Here is an 18,920-nt window from a genome sequence, read left to right as displayed (position 1 = left end):
GCACTTTCTCCAGTGAATTTGTGACTAAGTTAAAAAAAAAAGCCACAGAAGGTGAAAAAGAAAAACTAATTATGGTAATGTAGCTTCTTGAAAAGTAAATTATATTTTAAAGTTATACAAAAATGGGAGCAATATTTAATTATGTAGATATATCAGATGTGTATAGAACAACCTTTTGTTTGTTTCAAATAGGATATATTTCTGGCAATGACAGTCTCCTGTTTGATTGGATTAGAGTTGATTACATTATCAGGAACTCTAAGCTCTATAAATGTTAGTTTAGCTACCTATTCTATCTGTATATTTTTGTTTCTTTTTTTCTATCTGTATATCTTTGAATGAGGTATTTAACCAACTGGATTTTTATTTCTTTATTCACAAAAAGAAGTTCACCTTCCAGATGAACACCAAGGTGGAACTCCTTGAATGTTCCAAGATGCAAAATCTCCATCTAGTGGCAACCCAAGTCAGGCATGTTACTCTTGCTACCAAGTACAACTAACACAGCCCACTTGGTGTAAACATAGGCCCTTCTCTCATGAGTTCATTCTTACTAATTTTTCTATAAATTACCGATATATGACTCCATATAAATTCAAGAGCAGTCAGTCATTCCTTATAGTGGCCTTTGATGCAGGACCATAGTCTCATTAGAAGCTGAGTTATTAGTGAATTTATAATTAATATCTAAGTTATTAGTGAATTTATTTACTAAATTTAAGGTGTGTGTGCATGTTTTAACAAAGAAATGAGCTGAATTTATTATATTCCCTTTATTGTAATATGTATAATGTAGTTCCTCTTAAAAACAAATAAAATTTAAGTAAAAGAACAACATAGGTAATAGAATATAGTTTAATGTATTTGGAAAAATTTACTTTTAATTATATTTTGTGGATCTAGAATAAATCTAATAATTGGCCTATTCTACCAATTTAAAATATATCTGACAAAATCTGAAATAATTTCAATCTGATACCATATTGGAGAATTTTATCATTAGAATATGTTAAATATTAGCCATGCCTTCCTTCCTAGATTCTAAAAACTGTATCCACCCCTGTTATAATTCATGTGTTACAAGCTACAATTTTAAATAATAAGAAGAGTAAGAAAATAAGTATATGATTTGGTCAAATTCAATAATTTATGTAAGCAAATACAGTATAAGGGGAAGAAAGAAACTTGTTATCACATTTCTGATTTTATCATGTAACAAATAGACTGCATTTCCAAATATACTCTTGCTCTCTTTTTGTAAAATGTATTACGTTTGTTTCTGGCAATATTCTTTAGAGCTTTATTTTCACTTAACTATGAAGCAATACTGAATCTTGTTCATTAACTTTGGACTGAAAAAAATATTCAGAATGTCATTATCAGATGCATGTGTGTATGTGTGTGTGCACATGTTAGTGTGTATCCTAAATTTCACAGATGGTATGCATGCATTTTAATAAATTAGAAACTCACAGAATTCATCTATCCAGTTTTCTAATTTCATGAATGGAGAAACAGAGTCCAAGAGAAATTATATCCACAGATAAATTGTGAAACAGTGTCATTGACAAATGTGATCATTACATGTTGAGTTCGATGACAACACTTAAAAAAACACAATAAATCCAAGTTTCTGGTTTTAAAATGATTCTGACAGAATTTGTACACCATACCAACACATAACTGAATGGAGATGAGTATATTCTATAACATGCTGCCATTCGCATTATGCAGGATACAACTACAACAGTATTTATAAAAAAAGAAATGCAGTAATAATTTGTAGATATACTCATGTCTTTTTTTCCATCTCATCAGACCACTGCTGACTTTAAATTACATTGATCTAAGTTTACATTTATATTGATCCAGTTTATGTTTAAATTGGAGCATGCATTGAAACTGTTGAATTCCATATTACTATTTATGCTGATTTGTATTGTCAGGTATCTGAATTACTGATAATATACAGACACAGATAAAACATATTTACAAGTGTTGAGTGTAGCCATCTTTGAATTTAATCTTCTAGTGTGTATTCTAATTTGTATTTAAAAAATTCCTTCCCTCTGGTTTTGTGTCATTTTGTAGTACTTTCTGATAATATTTTCCTTGTTTATATTTGTGACCATGAGCTGTCCAATGAATTATTGTAAATAAAATTTTAAAAGTTAAGGAATATTTACAACATATAATAAGGATAAAATATGCTATTATATTTGTAAGCCTTTTTTTAAAGATTTTATTTTTTTATTCATGAGAGAGAGAGAGAGAGAGAGGCAGAGACAGAGGGAGAAGCAGGCTCCATGCAGGGAACCCAATGCGGGACTTGGTCCCGGGTCTCCAGGACAGGCACTAAACCGCTGAGCCACCCAGGGATCCCTATTTGTAAGCTTTTTATACTAATGTTTCTTACAAAGCAGTACATATGTTCTATTCTTTAGAAAAAAAGAAAGATGTTAGGAAATAAATAATAAATTTGAATTTATATATTTGAATCTGGATTTTCTTTAAAATACAAATTCTATACATAGTTTTAAGTGGATAAGTAGGCAAAAACCTTTTTACTGTAACTTCCAAGTTGAGAATTAGTCTTCCTCCAATTCCAAAGGCAATTTATAAGCTACTATTTGTTAAAAAAAACACGAAGATATAATTTGCAAATGTATTTGGAGATTGTCATTTTTCATTTACACGAAGGACTTGATAATTAACTGCACAATAAATATTAAATTGGTTTTGAAAGTTGTAAGAAAAAAAAAAAGACTATTGTTTAAAAGGAAGATCTCCTGCACCCTCTGCTGATATGTAGGCGCAACTGCAGGTTATTTATTATAAAGTTGCTCCTTTACTTTTTAGTAAAGAAAATAAAGTGTAAGGCGCAAATCCAGTCATTTTAATATTTAGTAAACAAACCATTATAAGTGTCTAAAATAAGCATGCCTTTTGAATCTAGCAAATAGAAACCAGCCTTTGGTTAGTTTGCTAGCCTTGAAAAGAAATGGTAAAATGCCCTCAATTTATTATTAATGAGAAAAAGTCATAATGCCATATGCTTGCAAGTCATCGTATAACTCAAATTTATTAGCCATCTAGATAAAGTAATATGTGGTGGTTTAATGTTTGTGTTATGAAAATACCAAAACATTTAAAAGATTGTGAAAAACCTAGAATGAATCACTTGTGTCTGACCTATCCTTGACAACATTTAGATAAATTATCATATGGTAAAGAAATAATGAAGGCTTTTTTAAGAGGGAAAAATAGCTTTCAATAACTAAAGTAAATAGAATTTGAGCTGATAGAAAAGTAAATATTAGTTTGTAAACAGATGCAGTTTGGACTGACAGTCACATAAAATATTAATTTTAATGTTAAAAGTGTAGGTTCAGGAAAAACACAAAGCCTTTATACCAGTGTAAGGATTCTTAGCACTTTCACAGGTTTTGTTTATTTATTTAAATATTTGGTGTTAAAATACAAAATGTTTGAAGAGGTTATTGGTACTTGTATTTTGTCGTATTGGGCCAAATTACTATTTACTTACTTATTTTCAAATTCTTAGAAAAGCATTTTCCCATGTGTTCATTCTCCTTCTTGCAGAGGCAACTTCTATTACTAATTTTGAGATACCTTCCAAGTTACTTTTAACATATTTACATAACTGTATCCTTCAATATTATATAATCTTATATATAATAAAAGGCTCTATACTACTTTAGGCTATATATTGCTATACTACCTTATATTTATATACAGATATAGATAGATATAGATAGATATGTAGATACATAGATATAGGCTATGTATAGGTATATATAGATGTAGAGGCTTTTACATGGTTATACTACCTTATTTTGAATTTTTAAAAGTTTACTTACAAAAATAATTCACTAATCCATTCTTATTGTTAAAACTTCATCATATTTTAAAAAATATTTTATGTATTTATTCATGAAAGAGACAGAGAGAGGCACAGACACAGGCAAAAGGAGAAGCAGGCTCCATGCAGGGAGCCTGATGTGGGACTCAATCACGGCTTCTCCAGGATCACACCCTGGGTTGGATGCTAAACCACTTAGTAACTTGGGCTGCCCCAAAACTTCATCATATTACTTAGAATACTAACATCCTCATTGATGACAGCCCTCAATACAAAGGCTCTGTCCAAAGATAACCCCTATTCACACTTTGAAGTATATCATTGTGGATTTTTTCCTATGCATACACATCTATGTAAATCTGTAGAATATTTATTATTTTTAAATTTTCATAATAGATTTGTAAATTATTATATAACCTATCTTTTAGCTATTTGATTTTATTTTTTAAAAAGATTTTATTTACTTTTTGAGAGAGAGGGCATGAATGGTTGGGAGGGGTAGAGGGAGAGGAAGAAGAGGACTCTCTGCCGAGCAGGGATCTCAGGACCCTGAGATCATGACCTGAGCCGAAGGGAAACACTTAACCGACTGAGCCACCCAGTGCCCCTGATTTTATTAAATACCGTGAAAATTGTTTTCTATGTCAGTTTATAACTTTTAACTTACATGTTTAGCTCTTATGCCTTATGCTGTAGAACAATAACATTTTATTTTTAAAATTCTGTTATTGGGCGTTTATATTACTTTTAACTTAACTAATATAAACCAACCTTGAATATCCCTATGCATGTTTCTTTGTGCATTTATGTGAGCCTTATTCTAGGGTAAATGCTGAGAAGTGAAATCACTTAACTTGATATTTTGATATATAATTTTCTAAAATAACCTTAATAATTTGGACTCTTTTATAAGTGTCCATAAGTAACACTTCACTCACCCAAAGTTGATATTATTTAGTTTTAAACTATTAATGGTAAGAAATTGTATCTTGCAGTTTCCTGATTAATAGTAGAGTTGGAATATTTGTTCATATATTGATTAAAGATCTGTTTCCTCTTATGAAATTCCTGTCTGTATTCCTTGCTACCTTTTTTCCTGGGTTTTTTTTTTCTGTTTCTAATTGGCTTATGGGAGTTCTATATTCCATAGTTACTAATAGGCTTGAATATCTTTTCATATATTCATTGGTGATGTGTATTTCTTCTGGAAATTGCTCATTCATATTTTTTACTCATTTATTTTTCCTTTTGGATTTTTAAAAAACAGATTCAAAGGAATTCTTTATATATTCCACATAATCCATTTCCTGCCATATGTGCTTCAAGTATGTTTTTTTTTTTCTCATTTCTCATTCTGTAGAGAAGTCTGCAAATTGTTGACTGGCATGAGAATACAAAAGATCAGCCATATTATCAAGGTATCAGTCTGAAGGTAGTCTCAGACCATTGGTGACCATGTATTTGATTAGCTTTTCCCTCTGTTCTATCAGACTTCCTTTCTTCACCTTCTCCTGAGAAATTCTCCAATAAGCAGCCTGAACAAGAATCCCGTGCTAAGGCCCTGCTTCTAAGAAACCTTACTTAGGATGCTGGCAGAATTTTTTCCAAAATTATATTTTAAAGCCAACACAGATTTCTACAATATAAGATATAATTATAAAAAATATAATTTTTATTGACGAATACATACATTTTTAGATGTGTGCTATCCTCTTTAAAGTTGTGTATTTTTTACACTGACATTGGCATTGCTTAAAAAATTTATCAGATTAATCTTTTGAGAATCATGTTTTGAGCAGAAGACACAGTCTTTGAATATTCATAATGTTGTTAGTTATTTGCTCCTTGAATTCTGAATTATTTTGTTAAAGATAAATAAGATTGAGTAATTGAACTCATTTACTTAATGAAAAATTGAACTAAAATTGTCAGGAACGTCGTCAGCACAGTCAATAATATTTTGAGTCAAAAGCAAGACATAGTTGAATGGAATTATTTGTAGGAGACAAGTTAAAAAATGCAACAGTGGGCACATCACTGTTTATTCAGATATATCAGTACTAATTGTAAGCCCCATTGACATGTAGGTATTGCAGCTTCTAATAATCATTCTGTCTTGTTCAGGATCGACTCAGGAAATGACAGTATTAGTCCATGAGTAGAATGAATTAGAACTTCCAGGTGAGAGTGGTTTGGAAAGTTTTAAACTGAATTAAAAAAAATTTGCAGTGAAATAGTATGAGTATGGTTAATTGTTCTTGATAAATAGTTAAAGCATTTATCATATGATAGATCCTATACTAAATGCTTTTTGTGTTTGCTAGATCCTGATAAAAATTCTTTGGTAGGTGCAACTGTTTATCCTCATGAAGAAATTTTAGGTTCAGGGAGTTTAAATAACTTTGTAAGCCACTCTCAAGTCAACTCATATGTCAATACGACCTTCAAGTCCAGATATTTTTGTGTAAGAGTCTACATTCTTAACAGTTATACGTTCATTGTGTATAAATCCCAGAACATAAATTATAATGTTCTTTAAATATAAATGTAATCTCAAATACCTAAGACTGGTCACATGTAGATACAGCTTTTGACTTCTTTCACTATTAAATTCTCTCTAATCTGTGGCCAAAATCCATCGTTTTTATATTTCTTTTTACCTTCTGTTGTCTTGTCTGGAACCAAGATCATATAGGGGGCTGGGTCTCAAGATGATTTGTCTTTCTAAATATTTACCACAATCCCTTGTCTTCCACAGGTCAGACAAGGAACTCCTCTGCTTCTCTAAATCCTGCTGGAACAATCTCTTTGAAATGTATTCTCCTTTCCTATTGTGTTCCTATTATCATGCTAATTTGGCATCAGTCACTCTCTTTTCCCTAGGCAATTGATTTGTACAAATCTAATCTAGGGCATTATAACTCTGTTTACAGATCATCCTTAGGGTCAAAATCATTCTTAGTAGTTACCTGCACTTAAAAGTAGATATTTCTGATATAAGCAGTTATTTGTTTGGATTATTATCTTGTTTATTTGTTGAAAAGGACTTCATGTCTTCAGTGTGGCTACATTATATGCAAATATAATAATTTGCAAATTAAACATATCCAATTGATTATATGATTTCTGACTCTACCTTCAGCTGACAATCTCATTTTCTTCCCTGTGATCAATCACTTGGTCCTGATCATTTTTTGAATTTATCTCATGTTGCCCTCACTGACCTGATGGCTTAAGCGGCCCTGTTCATGTTGTGGTAGTGATTTATCTGTTAAATATACTTCCATTAGTTCCTCATTCATTTAAGGGAAAACAGTAAAACGTTTTAGAAATTCATTTAAGGATAACTTACACTGTAGAGTTGAAGAATGTTAAACAGAGGTCCTTCCAGCTGAGCCCTAAACCACCTAAGCAGGTGTGAGCCTCATTTAAATCTGTGGCTAAATGACATACTTAGATAAGATTGTTTTGGAAACTTCTTCAAGCATGTATTTTATTTAATTTTGGTAAAAGTTGATCAGTGCCCTTTGATATGTTACATATAATTTATTTTATGCCATCACTTTCTTAATGTTGAAAAATTGTAACCTGGAGAATATTTGGTTTCTGTGAATTTTCTTTTATCCATTTCATCCTGTATTGGAGATTTTCTTTTCAGCATGATTATTTGCATTCTACAAAGTTATTTTCTGAAATATTTTCTGAAAAAGAATAGAGCTGGGACCAGATTTACTTCATGCAACATTCTTCACAAACCTTTCAAATATTGATCATTGTTTTTAAATTAAATTTAAAAAATGTGTACTTTGGAGAGGTTCATTATAAGGGATTGGAATACTGATTTTGATTTATATATCTTTTCCCCCAATATCTTTAGGTGATTTTTAAAATGGAGTGATTGGGACAGATTTTGTTAAGTAGTTCATTTTTATAATCACTTTATGCACCACTTGCTTGAATGCATTGCATCAGAAAAGGAAGAAACTGGAAATTTACTCAGTATCAGGCAAAGTGCTAAGTTTCTTTCTGATATTGCACCTTCTCATACTTAAGATAATTATTATCTATATTCTAGCTCATGCTACTAGTAAGTGTCAGAGCTTGGATTTGAAACTTTTGTTTTCATACTGCATGTGTGTATATTTTTTGTTTGCTTAGTTGTGTAAACTAAACATCACAGGTTTTGGGAGAAAGAAATGATACTGTGAGCTATCAGGTGACTCTTCATCTTTGGCTTATGTGAAAAAAGATGAGGGGTATTCAAATTCTAGGAAAATATTTGAAAAATGTTGGCAGTGAAAAAGGTGAAGGACCTTTTTCGCAACGGGTTTGCTGCCAGAACACAGGTGTCATGAAAACCACTGCTAAATCTAAACCAAAATGGGAAAGGAAAAGACTCACATCAACATGGTGATCATTGGACATGTAGATTCAGGCAAGTCTATCACTACTGGCTATCTGATCTACAAATGTGGTGGGATTGACAAAAAGGAGCTATCGAAAAATTTGAGAAGGAGGCTGCTGAGATGGGAAAAGGCTCCTTCAGGTAGCCTGGGTCAGGGATAAACTGAAAGCTGAACATGAATGTGGTATCACCATTGATATCTCCCTGTGGAAATTCGAGACCAGCAAGTATTATGTGACCATCATTGATGCTCCAAGACACAGAGACTTTATCAAAAACATGATTACAGGCTCATCTCAGGCTGACTGTGCTGTCCTAATTGTTGCTGCTGGTGTTGGTGATTTTGAAGCAGGTATCTCCAAGAATGGGCAGACCCATGAGCATGCCCTTCTGGCTTACACACTGGGAGTAAAACAACTAATTGTTGGTGTTAACAAAATGGATTCCACTGAACCACCTTACAGCCAGATAAGATATGAGGAAATCGTTAAGGAAGTCAGCACCTACATTAAGCAAATTGGCTACAACCCCGACACAGTAGCATTTGTGCCAATTTCTGGTTGGAATGGTGACAACATGCTGGAGCCAAGTGCTAACATGCCTTGGTTCAAGGGATGGAAAATCACCCGTAAAGATGGGAATGCCAGCGGAACCGCACTGCTTGGCGCTCTGGATTGCGGTATGCCACCAACTCGTCCAACTGATAAGCCCTTGCGTCTGCCTCTCCAGGACGTCTACAAAATTGGTGGTATTGGTACTGTCCCAGTGGGCCGAGTGGAGACTGGTGTTCTTAAACCTGGCATGGTGGTCACTTCTGCTCCGGTCAATGTTACAACTGAAGTAAAATCTGTTGAAATGCACCATGAAGCTTTGAGTGAGGCTCTTCCTGGGGACAGTGTGGGCTTCAGTGTCTAGAAGTATCTGTCAAAGATGTTCGTCATGGCAATGTGGCTGGTGACAGCAAAAATGACCCACTAATGGAATCAGCTGGCTTCACGGCTCAGGTGATTATCCTGAACCATCCCGGCCAAATCAGTGCTGGATATGCACCTGTGCTGGGTTGTCACACAGCTCACATTGCTTGCAAGTTTGCTGAGCTAAAGGAGAAGATAGATCGTCGTTCTGGAAAAAAACTGGAAGGTGGTCCCAAGTTCTTGAAATCTGGGGATGCTGCCATTGTTGATATGGTTCCTGGCAAACCTATGTGTGTTGAGAGCTTCTCTGACTATCTTCCTCAGGGCTGTTTTGCTGTTCGTGACATGAGACAGACGGTTGCTGTGGGTGTCATCAAAACAGTGGACAAGAAGGCAGCTGGAGCTGGCAAAGTCACCAAGTCTGCCCAGAAAGCTCAGAAGGCTAAATGAATATTATCCACAATACTTGCCACCCCAGTCTTAATCAGTGGTGGAAGAAGGGTCTCAGAACTGTTTGTATTTAATTGGCCATTTAAGCTTAATAGTAAAAGGCTGGTTAATTATAGCAACACATCTTAAGAATTGTAAAACCTTCAGAAGGAAAGGAGAATGTTTTGTGGACCATTTGTTTGTTTTGTGTTTGTGTTTGTGTGTGTGTGTGTGTGTGTGTGTGTGCGCGCGCTAGTTTTAAGTTATTAGTTTTTAAGATCAGTACTTTTTCATGGAAACAACTTGACCAAAAATCTGTCACAAAATTTTGAGACCCATTAAAACAAAAGTTTAATGAGAAAAAAAAAAAGAAAGAAAAAGGTGAAGGAGGTTTTTTATTTGTTTCTTTTACTTGTACAGACAGACATACTTTTTTGTGTATGTAGTATTTAGTTTCCAAGATGATTGCTTTGAACTCCTGCAGGGTCTTTTTATGCCTTCAGATAATGCCTTTAGAATCATGAAAGTAAGTAAATATATATATATATATTCAATATTTCTTATTTTACAGTCTGTTTTAAATAGGTAACATTAGCAATGTATATAGCCCTTTTAACTAGAATTTATATTTTTCTGAACCATGCCAGATAAGACTCACCTCTTATTTTATTCAGAATAGATCTCCTGTATAACATTTCACTATTAAGGGTAGTGATAGTGTTTGCTTAAGTTATAGAGATCACTGAATAAAGTACTTTCTGGGAACTTTTTGTTAAATCCTGGTGTTAGGGATCCCTGGGTGGCGCAGCGGTTTGGCGCCTGCCTTTGGCCCAGCGCGCGATCCTGGAGACCCGGGATCGAATCCCACATCGGGCTCCCGGTGCATGGAGCCTGCTTCTCCCTCTGCCTATGCCTCTGCCTCTCTCTCTCTCTGTATGACTATCATAGATAAATAAAAATTAAAAAAAAATATTAAAAAAAAAATAAATCCTGGTGTTAAAAAACAAAGGATACTATTTCTTCAGTTGAGATCAAACTGAATTTCACACCACTTCCAGTAGAGTCAAGCACATACATCTGTGTAGTCATATTATCTACATGTGTAATTTTTTGTTTGTTTATATAGCTTTAAGGGTTTAATTAGAAGACACTTCTCTTCTATAACAAATTTGTTTTCCCAAAGAAAATAATGTGCAGAGTAGTAAACGCCCCTGAAAGATTGGAAGGTCTAGTTCAACCTGTATATTTTTTAGGATCTGTCATGATTGAGGTCATATGACTTCTGAACCAAGAAATATTAGAAGAAAACTTAGAAAATACATTTATTTTATCTGACTCAGAAATTTATAAAAATATATGAAAATATACACAAGGTTTATTAAGAAATTAAAAGGTGATTGTCAAAATAAAATTATAATAAAAATAAAATTAACATGTTGCAGTGTTATATTTGTCTTTCATTAATAGTTTATGTGATGATATATTGTTTTATTCAAGTTGTTCAGCATTGTGCTTCTAGAAGATTTTTAGGTGTTAGCAAATTTTAGATTATTGAATGATTTTACAGTTGGAAAGTCTTTCAATTAATGTATGCATCTCTAAAAGTTGTAATTTAATATGATTAACCTCAAAATTGCAGCATTTGTTTATGGTAGTGAGGCAGCAAATATGTTTATTTAGATTTAAAATACTGACACATTCAAATTAAAACTTTATTTCTTGAAATCCATTTACTCTATAGGTACTAATTGAAAGCAGAGATGGCCTTTGCCACTAAGAAACTTAAGGTAAAATAGATGTTAACTATGTATGGTAATACTTGATACATAAAGGAGTATTATTACATCCCAAATGGAACAGGATGGGAAAGGAGTCAGAGATGACATCCTCGAAGGGACAGTGTTACAGAAATAGAAATATTTCACATCAGAGTTACAGGAAGGGCATCTCAAGCAGGTGATCCCATATCTGCAAATGCCCAGCAGATGAATGTGAATAGAAAATGGCAAGAAGTAATCAGTCCAATTAGAGAATTAAACATAAGGAGAGGGATAATGAATCTGGAGATATAAATAGCATCTGGACATTGAAGAGTCTTTCTAAAAAGTATGGATAAAAAAAAATAAAAATAAAAAGTATGGATAATTTCCATGTGTCTGTCTGTCTGTCTCTCTCTATATATAATATTCTCTCTATATATATTATATATATAAAATCTTTGTCTTTTTTAACTGGAAAGCTCTCAGTAGGAAACGAAGACCTTAATTTAAAAGACTCTCAGTAGACAAAGTGAAATCTAAAGGATTTTTATCTCTAATAGATTTTATATCTATTTCATGTCATCCCATTTAATATACAAATATCTCTTAATGTCTATGATGTTTTTAGTTAAATTAGGTTAAATATATTAGTAGCCTGAATGAATTATTGGTACCCAATGGAAGTCTGGTGGTTTTCATTAAGCAGGAAGGAATAGTTACTCTAATTTTTTTTCTGATTATTTACATTCTTTAAATCCTTTGAATACTTGCTAAAGAGAAATTGAGTGAGTCCTATTTTTAAATGCTGACAGAGGGGCACCTGGGTGGCTCAGTCAGTTAAGTGTCTAATTTTAGCTCAGGTCATGACTTTAAGGTCCTGGGATTGAGCCCCGTGACAAGTTCCCCACCTGGTGGGAAGTCTACTTGCCTTCCATTTGTGTTCACTCTCTCTCTCTTCTCTCTTAAATAAATAAAATCTTTAAAAAAATAAAGTAAGTGCTGACACAAAAGCAAATGTTAAAAGAAGGCTAAGTTGGGATGCCTGGGTGGCTCAGTGTTTGAGCATCTGCCTTCGGCTCAGGGTGTGTGATCCCGTGGTCCGGGATTGAGTTCCGTGTCAGGCTCCTTGTGGGGAGCCTGTTTCTCCCTCTGCCTATGTCTCTGCCTCTCTCTCTTTGTCTCTCTTGAATGAATAAATAAAAAAAAAAATCTTTAAAAAATAAATAAATTTAAAAAGGCTAAGAAATATTTCAGAATAGACAAATACTGAAAATATCTAGTAATAATGGTAAATATCTTGACATTAATGCATTTATAACCACAGATTTACCACCAGCTTAAAATCATAATGGTTGATAATGCTCCAATTATAACAAAATTCTTCACTAGGCATTGAATGGAAACTAATGTTGCACAACTGAGAATGATGTTAACTAAAGCATCAGTAAGAGTGAAATCATGAAAAAAATTGTATTACTTTTCTGTGTCTACTTTGGAAATTGGAAATTGGTTAAATTAGATTTAACCTGGGAGTAAAGTTAGATATTTTTAATTTGTGAGATTTTAAGAGCTAAATTGTCTTTTTCTTCTAAGCTTTCTTCTCCCAAAGGCTTAGAAGAATATGCAAATATTTTGGGAGTGTTTTATACATAGTTTGATTTAAATTCAAATTTAGTGAATGCAACTAGAAATTATTTAATAAAATCATCTAATGCAAATATGTTAGATTTTATATCATTTTGGGCAAAATATGAAAATTTTTGAATGTGTATCTGAAAGGGAAAATATTTTTCATTTTTGTTACATGCTTCTTCAGGGCCATAAAATATTTCACTTGACCAATCTCATAATGTATATGTAAGAATAATAAAATGGAGGGCTGGTCATTTTATGTAGTATTTGTTATTGTTCAGGTAGGGAGTTTTGGTTGCAAGAAACAACAAAATGAAAGAGTCTGATTTACGTTGACGGGGGGGTATATACATTACAGTTAAGGAATTATGTGAAATATAGAAACAAACCAAAACAGGAACCAAGTCATGGCACATCGTGAAAATTAGTGAAAAATAGCAATCATCAGAATGACAAGATTGACCATACAGGTGGAATCTCTGAATCTCTGAAGTGGAAGCATAGCTGGACCTTCAGCACCTGGCTCTTCACTCTATTGAGGGCCATATCATGCTGATTATGAACTGATCTCGTGGTTACATAAGCATTAGTTTCTTATTCCTGCTTTCCCACTTTCTAGCTGAATGATAGAAAGTTATCTTTCTGCTATAAAATGACCATGCCATTATTATTATCTACTTCTACAGTTTGAAGCATTACAAAAGATAATCTGTGTAAGAAAAGTACTTGGTACATCACAGGTAATGAACTGTAGAGCTGTCATCTTTACCTCCTCTTCCTTTTTTTTTTCTTCATCATCAGCATCCTGACATTAATATGGTTCATAAATTTTCTGTGCTTTTGCTTCTGTCCATATATATTCTTTCTTGTCTCACCGTTACCAATTGAATTAATTTGCATTCAAGTCTTTTCTTCAATGATAGTCATGGTTTCCTCATAACCTTGTTTATAACCCTGCACTGTATCCTTTGTGGTTTAGTTTACTCTGCCAGTGGCCTGATTATCTCTAAATGCCTCAAAATCAAACTCCAAAGAGAAGAATACTTCCTAATTTGTTTTTCTTTGACTAAAGATTTTAGTGTCTGATCATCCCTTAGTCTGGTCTGTGATTCTGTTAGGTTCAGATCAATAACTTGTTGCGTCTTATGGTATATCTGCTGCTGGCCAGTAGAGGCAGTGGTGGGGGCATTTTACCCAGAAGACAATGATTATGACTATCACATGCCTATTACATCTAAAAAAGTAGACATAAAAAGTTAGGATCAAACTACAAATTATAGAACTAATGAAAATAGTAAAGCTGAGTATTGAATAGTGATCTTGTGTTTTCCAACCCAATAATCTTTTCAGTAGACTAAATAGTCTTGGTGATCTTGAAATGTTTGAGCCATTATAAAATTGTTGTGCAATTATTGGATAATTTTGCTACTAAAAAATTCAACAAATCCTTATGTATCAGAATTTTATTGTTTATTATTTTGTCATGAACTGGCTTCTATTCCATGCCCTGAAAAACAATGTTTTGTTTTAAAATACCTTTATTATAATTTATAAATGAATTCTATTGACTTGTTCTTTTTGTTTTAACTTTTTTTAGGCTGCTAAGTTGGCTATCACAGTGCAAGCCTTGGAGTCCCAATGGGGGACTCAGGATCAAGACGATCTACCCTGGTCTCCCGGTTGCCAATATTCAGAAGAAGTATTAGCAGAAGACATGATTCTCTTCCTTCTTCACCCTCCTCCAGTAATACAGTTGGTGTCCACAGTTCCTCTCCTTCCAGCACTAACTCAAGCTCAGGTAGTACAGGTAAACGCAGAAGCATCTTCCGTACTCCTTCCATTAGTTTCCACCATAAGAAAGGGAGTGAACCTAAGCAAGACACTACCAATCAGAACCTTAGTATTTCAAATGGTGCTCAATCTGGTCATAGCAGTATGCCAAAACTAAGTTTGGAAGAACATATTAAAACCAGGGGAAGACATTCTGTTGGTTTTAGTAGTTCACGAAATAAGAAGATAACAAGATCTTTGACAGAAGATTTTGAAAGGGTAAAGGAGCACTCAACTAATAAGAATGTTTTTATAAATTGCCTAAGTTCTGGCAAAAGTGAGGGGGATGATTCTGGATTTACAGAAGAACAAACTCGCCGTTCTGTTAAGCAGTCAACAAAGAAGCTACTTACTAAATCTTTTTCATCTCACTATAAGTTTTCTAAGCCAGTTCCACAGAGTCAATCCATTTCATTGGTACAACAATCTGGATTCTCATTGGAAATTACACAGTACCAAGAGAGAGAATCTGTATTAGTAAGAGCTTCTCCATCTTGTTCTGTGGATGTAACAGAACGGGCAGGAAGTTCTTTACAATCTCCATTGCTTTCTGCTGATCTTACAACAGCTCAGACACCTTCTGAATTCTTAGCCTTGACTGAAGATTCTGTGTCTGAAGCAGATGCATTTCCTAAAAGTGGGAGCATGGCATCCCACTGTGACAACTTTGGCCACAATGATTCTACCTCTCAGATCTCTTCCAATCCTGCTGCTGTTACAAAGACAACAATAGACCTTATGGGAACTGTTCCCTGTGCAATTATGTCTCCTGGAAAATACAGGTTAGAAGGCCAATGTAGCACTGAATCTAATTCCTTACCAGAAACCTCTGCTGCTAATCAGAAGGAAGTGTTATTGCAAATCACTGAACTACCTGTTATGAATGGGAACAACTCAGAGGCTCACCTATCAGGAGACATGCAAAGAGAAGAACATATGGTAGTACAAAATGGTGAAACAATGTTGATGACAAGCTCCCCAAGGAAACTTGGATTTTATGAGCAGCATAAAGCAATAGCTGACCGTGTTAAAGGGATTCATCCTATTTCAGATTCAAGGATAATACCCTCTTCTGCTGATCATCATATTTTTAACAAAACATCATATGGATACGAATCAAATCCTGCCAAAGGTATGCTGATTTTCTTTGAATCATAAATAAGAATTATAATTTTCATTCTAATTTATTATTATCTAATTATTTTCTTATTCCATTTCATGGATAGAAACTACCTTTTCCTTATTTTTCACTCCCTAGTATTTTTTCTTATTTATAATTTGTTTTAAATTTTTTGTCTACTTGATTTTAAATTTACTTCACTTGTATTATGCTAGAAATGTATTTCAGCAATATTACTCATATTTTGTAGTTGTGTTGTCCAGGTTCTGACCTTCAGAAGAGTGGTAAGAAATTAATTTTATTTTGAATGTAGCTTTATCTAAAATAAAGATTTGCTTTTTTAGAGTATATGGTAGAGTATTGGTATTTCTTAGTCAATGAAATGGATATTTCCAGCCAAAATCACTTTAAAGAAATTTGTATAATTTAAATTTTATTTCCTATTTTAACAAAAAACTTGAATTATTAAGTAGAATCTATGTTTCAGCACAAATAATCTCTATCTTTAAATACAGTAGACTTGCAACCTTTAAAAATATTGTCATTGGAGCCTGGATACCCTGGTTTAAATCTTTCCTCTGTCATTATTTTATTTTTCTTATTCTTTTAAATACTAAAGATTTTTTATTTAGTTATTTGTTGGGGGGGGGGTAGTGCAGGAGAGCACAAGCAGGGGGAAGGGCAGAGGGAGAGGGAGAAGCAGGCTCCTCACTGAGCAGGGAGCCTGATGTAGGGATGGATCCCAGGACTCTGGGATCATGACCCAAGCCTGAGCTGAAGGTAGATGCTAAAACAAGTGAGCCACCCAGGCACCCTGCTTCTGTCATTGAATACCTGTGTAACCTGGGTACCCTCTCTTTGGTTTAAAAAAGGGGAGAAGGGTGGTTGAATTACTCCAGTATATTATTTAACAGAAAACTTTGTTATTTAATGTAAATTTCAGTTAAGAAAACTGTTGAATATATATGCCACCTTCTGGGCTATATTTGACATTATTTTAATTTTTTTTCCGCTGCTATGATTCCTACTACAATGGCTGCTGCTGTTGCTACTCCTAAAATTCCTATTACTCTATTACTACCACTGCCATCTAGTTCTCCCAACACTGAATGCTTATTAAGTCCCATTTCCCATTCTGTGGACTTTGGATACATTAATTCATCAAATTCTCAGATGATTGTAATCACTTCTATTATAGTAAACCATTTTATAGACAAGATAATCATGAGGCAGTTTGCATGTATTTCATTTAATCTTTTTTAAAAATTATTTTTTAAAAAAGATTAAAAAAATTATACATTCATTTGCCAACAGTACCACATGTTTATCCATTCATCTGTCAGAGGACATCGTGGCTCCTTCCACAGTTTGGCTATTGTGGATTGCTGCTATAAACATTGGGGTGCAGGTATCCTGTAGTTTCACTACATCTATATCTTTGGGATAAATACCTAGTAGTGCAATTGCTAGGTCATAGGGTAGCTCTACTTTTAACTTCTTGAGGAACTCCACACTGTTTCCAGAATGGCTGCACCAGCTTGCATTCTCACCAGCAGTGGAAGAGGGTCCCCTTTCTCCATATCCTCTCCAACATTTCTTGTTTCCTGTCTTGTTAATTTTTGCCATTCTCACTGGTGTAAGGTGGTATCTTGTGGTTTTGATTTGTATTCCCTGATGGTTAGTGATGTGGAGCATTTTCTTATGAGCTTGTTGGCCATGGGTAAGTCTTTGGAGAAATGTCTGTTCATGTCTTCTGTCCATTTCTTGACTGGATTGTTTGTTTCTTGGGTGTTTAGTTTGATAAGTTTTTTTTTTTTTTTTTTTTTTTTTTTTTAGATTTTATTTATTCATGAGAGAGGCAGAGAGACAGGCAGAGGGAGAAGCAGACTCCATGCAGGGAGCCCGATGTGGGACTTGATTCCGGGTCTTCAGGATCACGCCCTGGGCTGAAGGCGGCCCTAAACCACTGAGCCACCTGGGCTGCCCTTGATAAGTTCTTTATCGATCTTGGATACTAGCCCTTTATCTGTCATGTCATTTGTAAATATCTTCTCCCATTCTATAGGTTGTCTTTTAGTATTGTTGACTATTTCCTTTGCTGGGCAGAAACTTCTGATCTTCACAAAGTCCCAGTAGTTCATGTTAGCTTTTGTTTCCCTTGCCTTCGTAGATGTGTCTTGTAAGAAGTTGCTGTGGCCTTGTTCAAAAGAGTTGTTGGCAGTGTTCTCCTCTAAGATTTTGATGGATTCTTGTCTCACATTCACATCTTTCAACCATTTTGAATTTATCTTTGTGGTGTAAGAGAATGGTCCAGTTTCATTTTTATGCATGTGGCTAGTTTTCCCAGCACCATTTATTGGAGACTGTCTTTTTTCCAGTGGATAGTCTTTCCTGCTTTGTAGAAGATGAGTTGGCCATAGAGTTGAGGGTCCATTTCTGGATTATCTGTTCTTTTCCATTGACCTATGTATCTGTTTTAGTGCCAGTACCATACTGTCTTGATGATCACAGCTTGAAGTCAGGCATTGTGATGACCCCAGCTTTGGTTTTCTTTTTCAACATTTCTCTGGCTATTCAGGGTCTTTTCTGGTTCCAAACAGATCTTAAGATTATTTGTTCCAGCTCTGTGAAGGAAGAAGTACATGGTATTTTGATAGGGATTGCATTGAACGTGTAAATTGCTCTGGGTAGCATAGACATTTTTTCAATATTTATTCTTCCAATCCATGAGCATGGAATGTTTTTCCATCTCTTTGTGTCTTCCGCAATTTCTTTCACAAGTGTTCTATATTTTTTAGAGTACAGATCCTTTACCTCTTTGGTTAGGTTTATTCCTGGGTATCTTATGGTTTTGGGTGCAATTGTAAATGGGATTGATTCCTGAATCTCTCTTTCTTCAGTCTCATTGTTAGAGTATAGAAATGCCACTGATTTCTGGGCATTGATT

General features: G+C 34.1%; 1 protein-coding gene across 5 annotated transcripts in view; it reads left to right on the top strand.

The window, feature by feature from the left end:
• Positions 1-18,920, top strand: part of CCSER1 (coiled-coil serine rich protein 1) — a 1,368,919-nt gene that overhangs the window by 141,118 nt on the left and 1,208,881 nt on the right. For all 5 annotated transcript variants that reach the window (XM_072755652.1, XM_072755653.1, XM_072755654.1 and 2 more), the window contains exon 2: positions 14,621-15,985. In XM_072755652.1, the coding sequence (XP_072611753.1) occupies positions 14,662-15,985 (1,324 nt within the window). In that variant the 5' untranslated portion in view covers positions 14,621-14,661. The remainder of the gene's footprint in view (positions 1-14,620; positions 15,986-18,920) is intronic.

Source organism: Vulpes vulpes, chromosome 4 (assembly GCF_048418805.1).
Source record: "Vulpes vulpes isolate BD-2025 chromosome 4, VulVul3, whole genome shotgun sequence".
Taxonomy (NCBI): domain Eukaryota; kingdom Metazoa; phylum Chordata; class Mammalia; order Carnivora; family Canidae; genus Vulpes; species Vulpes vulpes.
The sequence above is the reverse complement of the archived record's forward strand: the minus strand, read 5'-3'. Positions and strand labels throughout refer to the sequence as shown.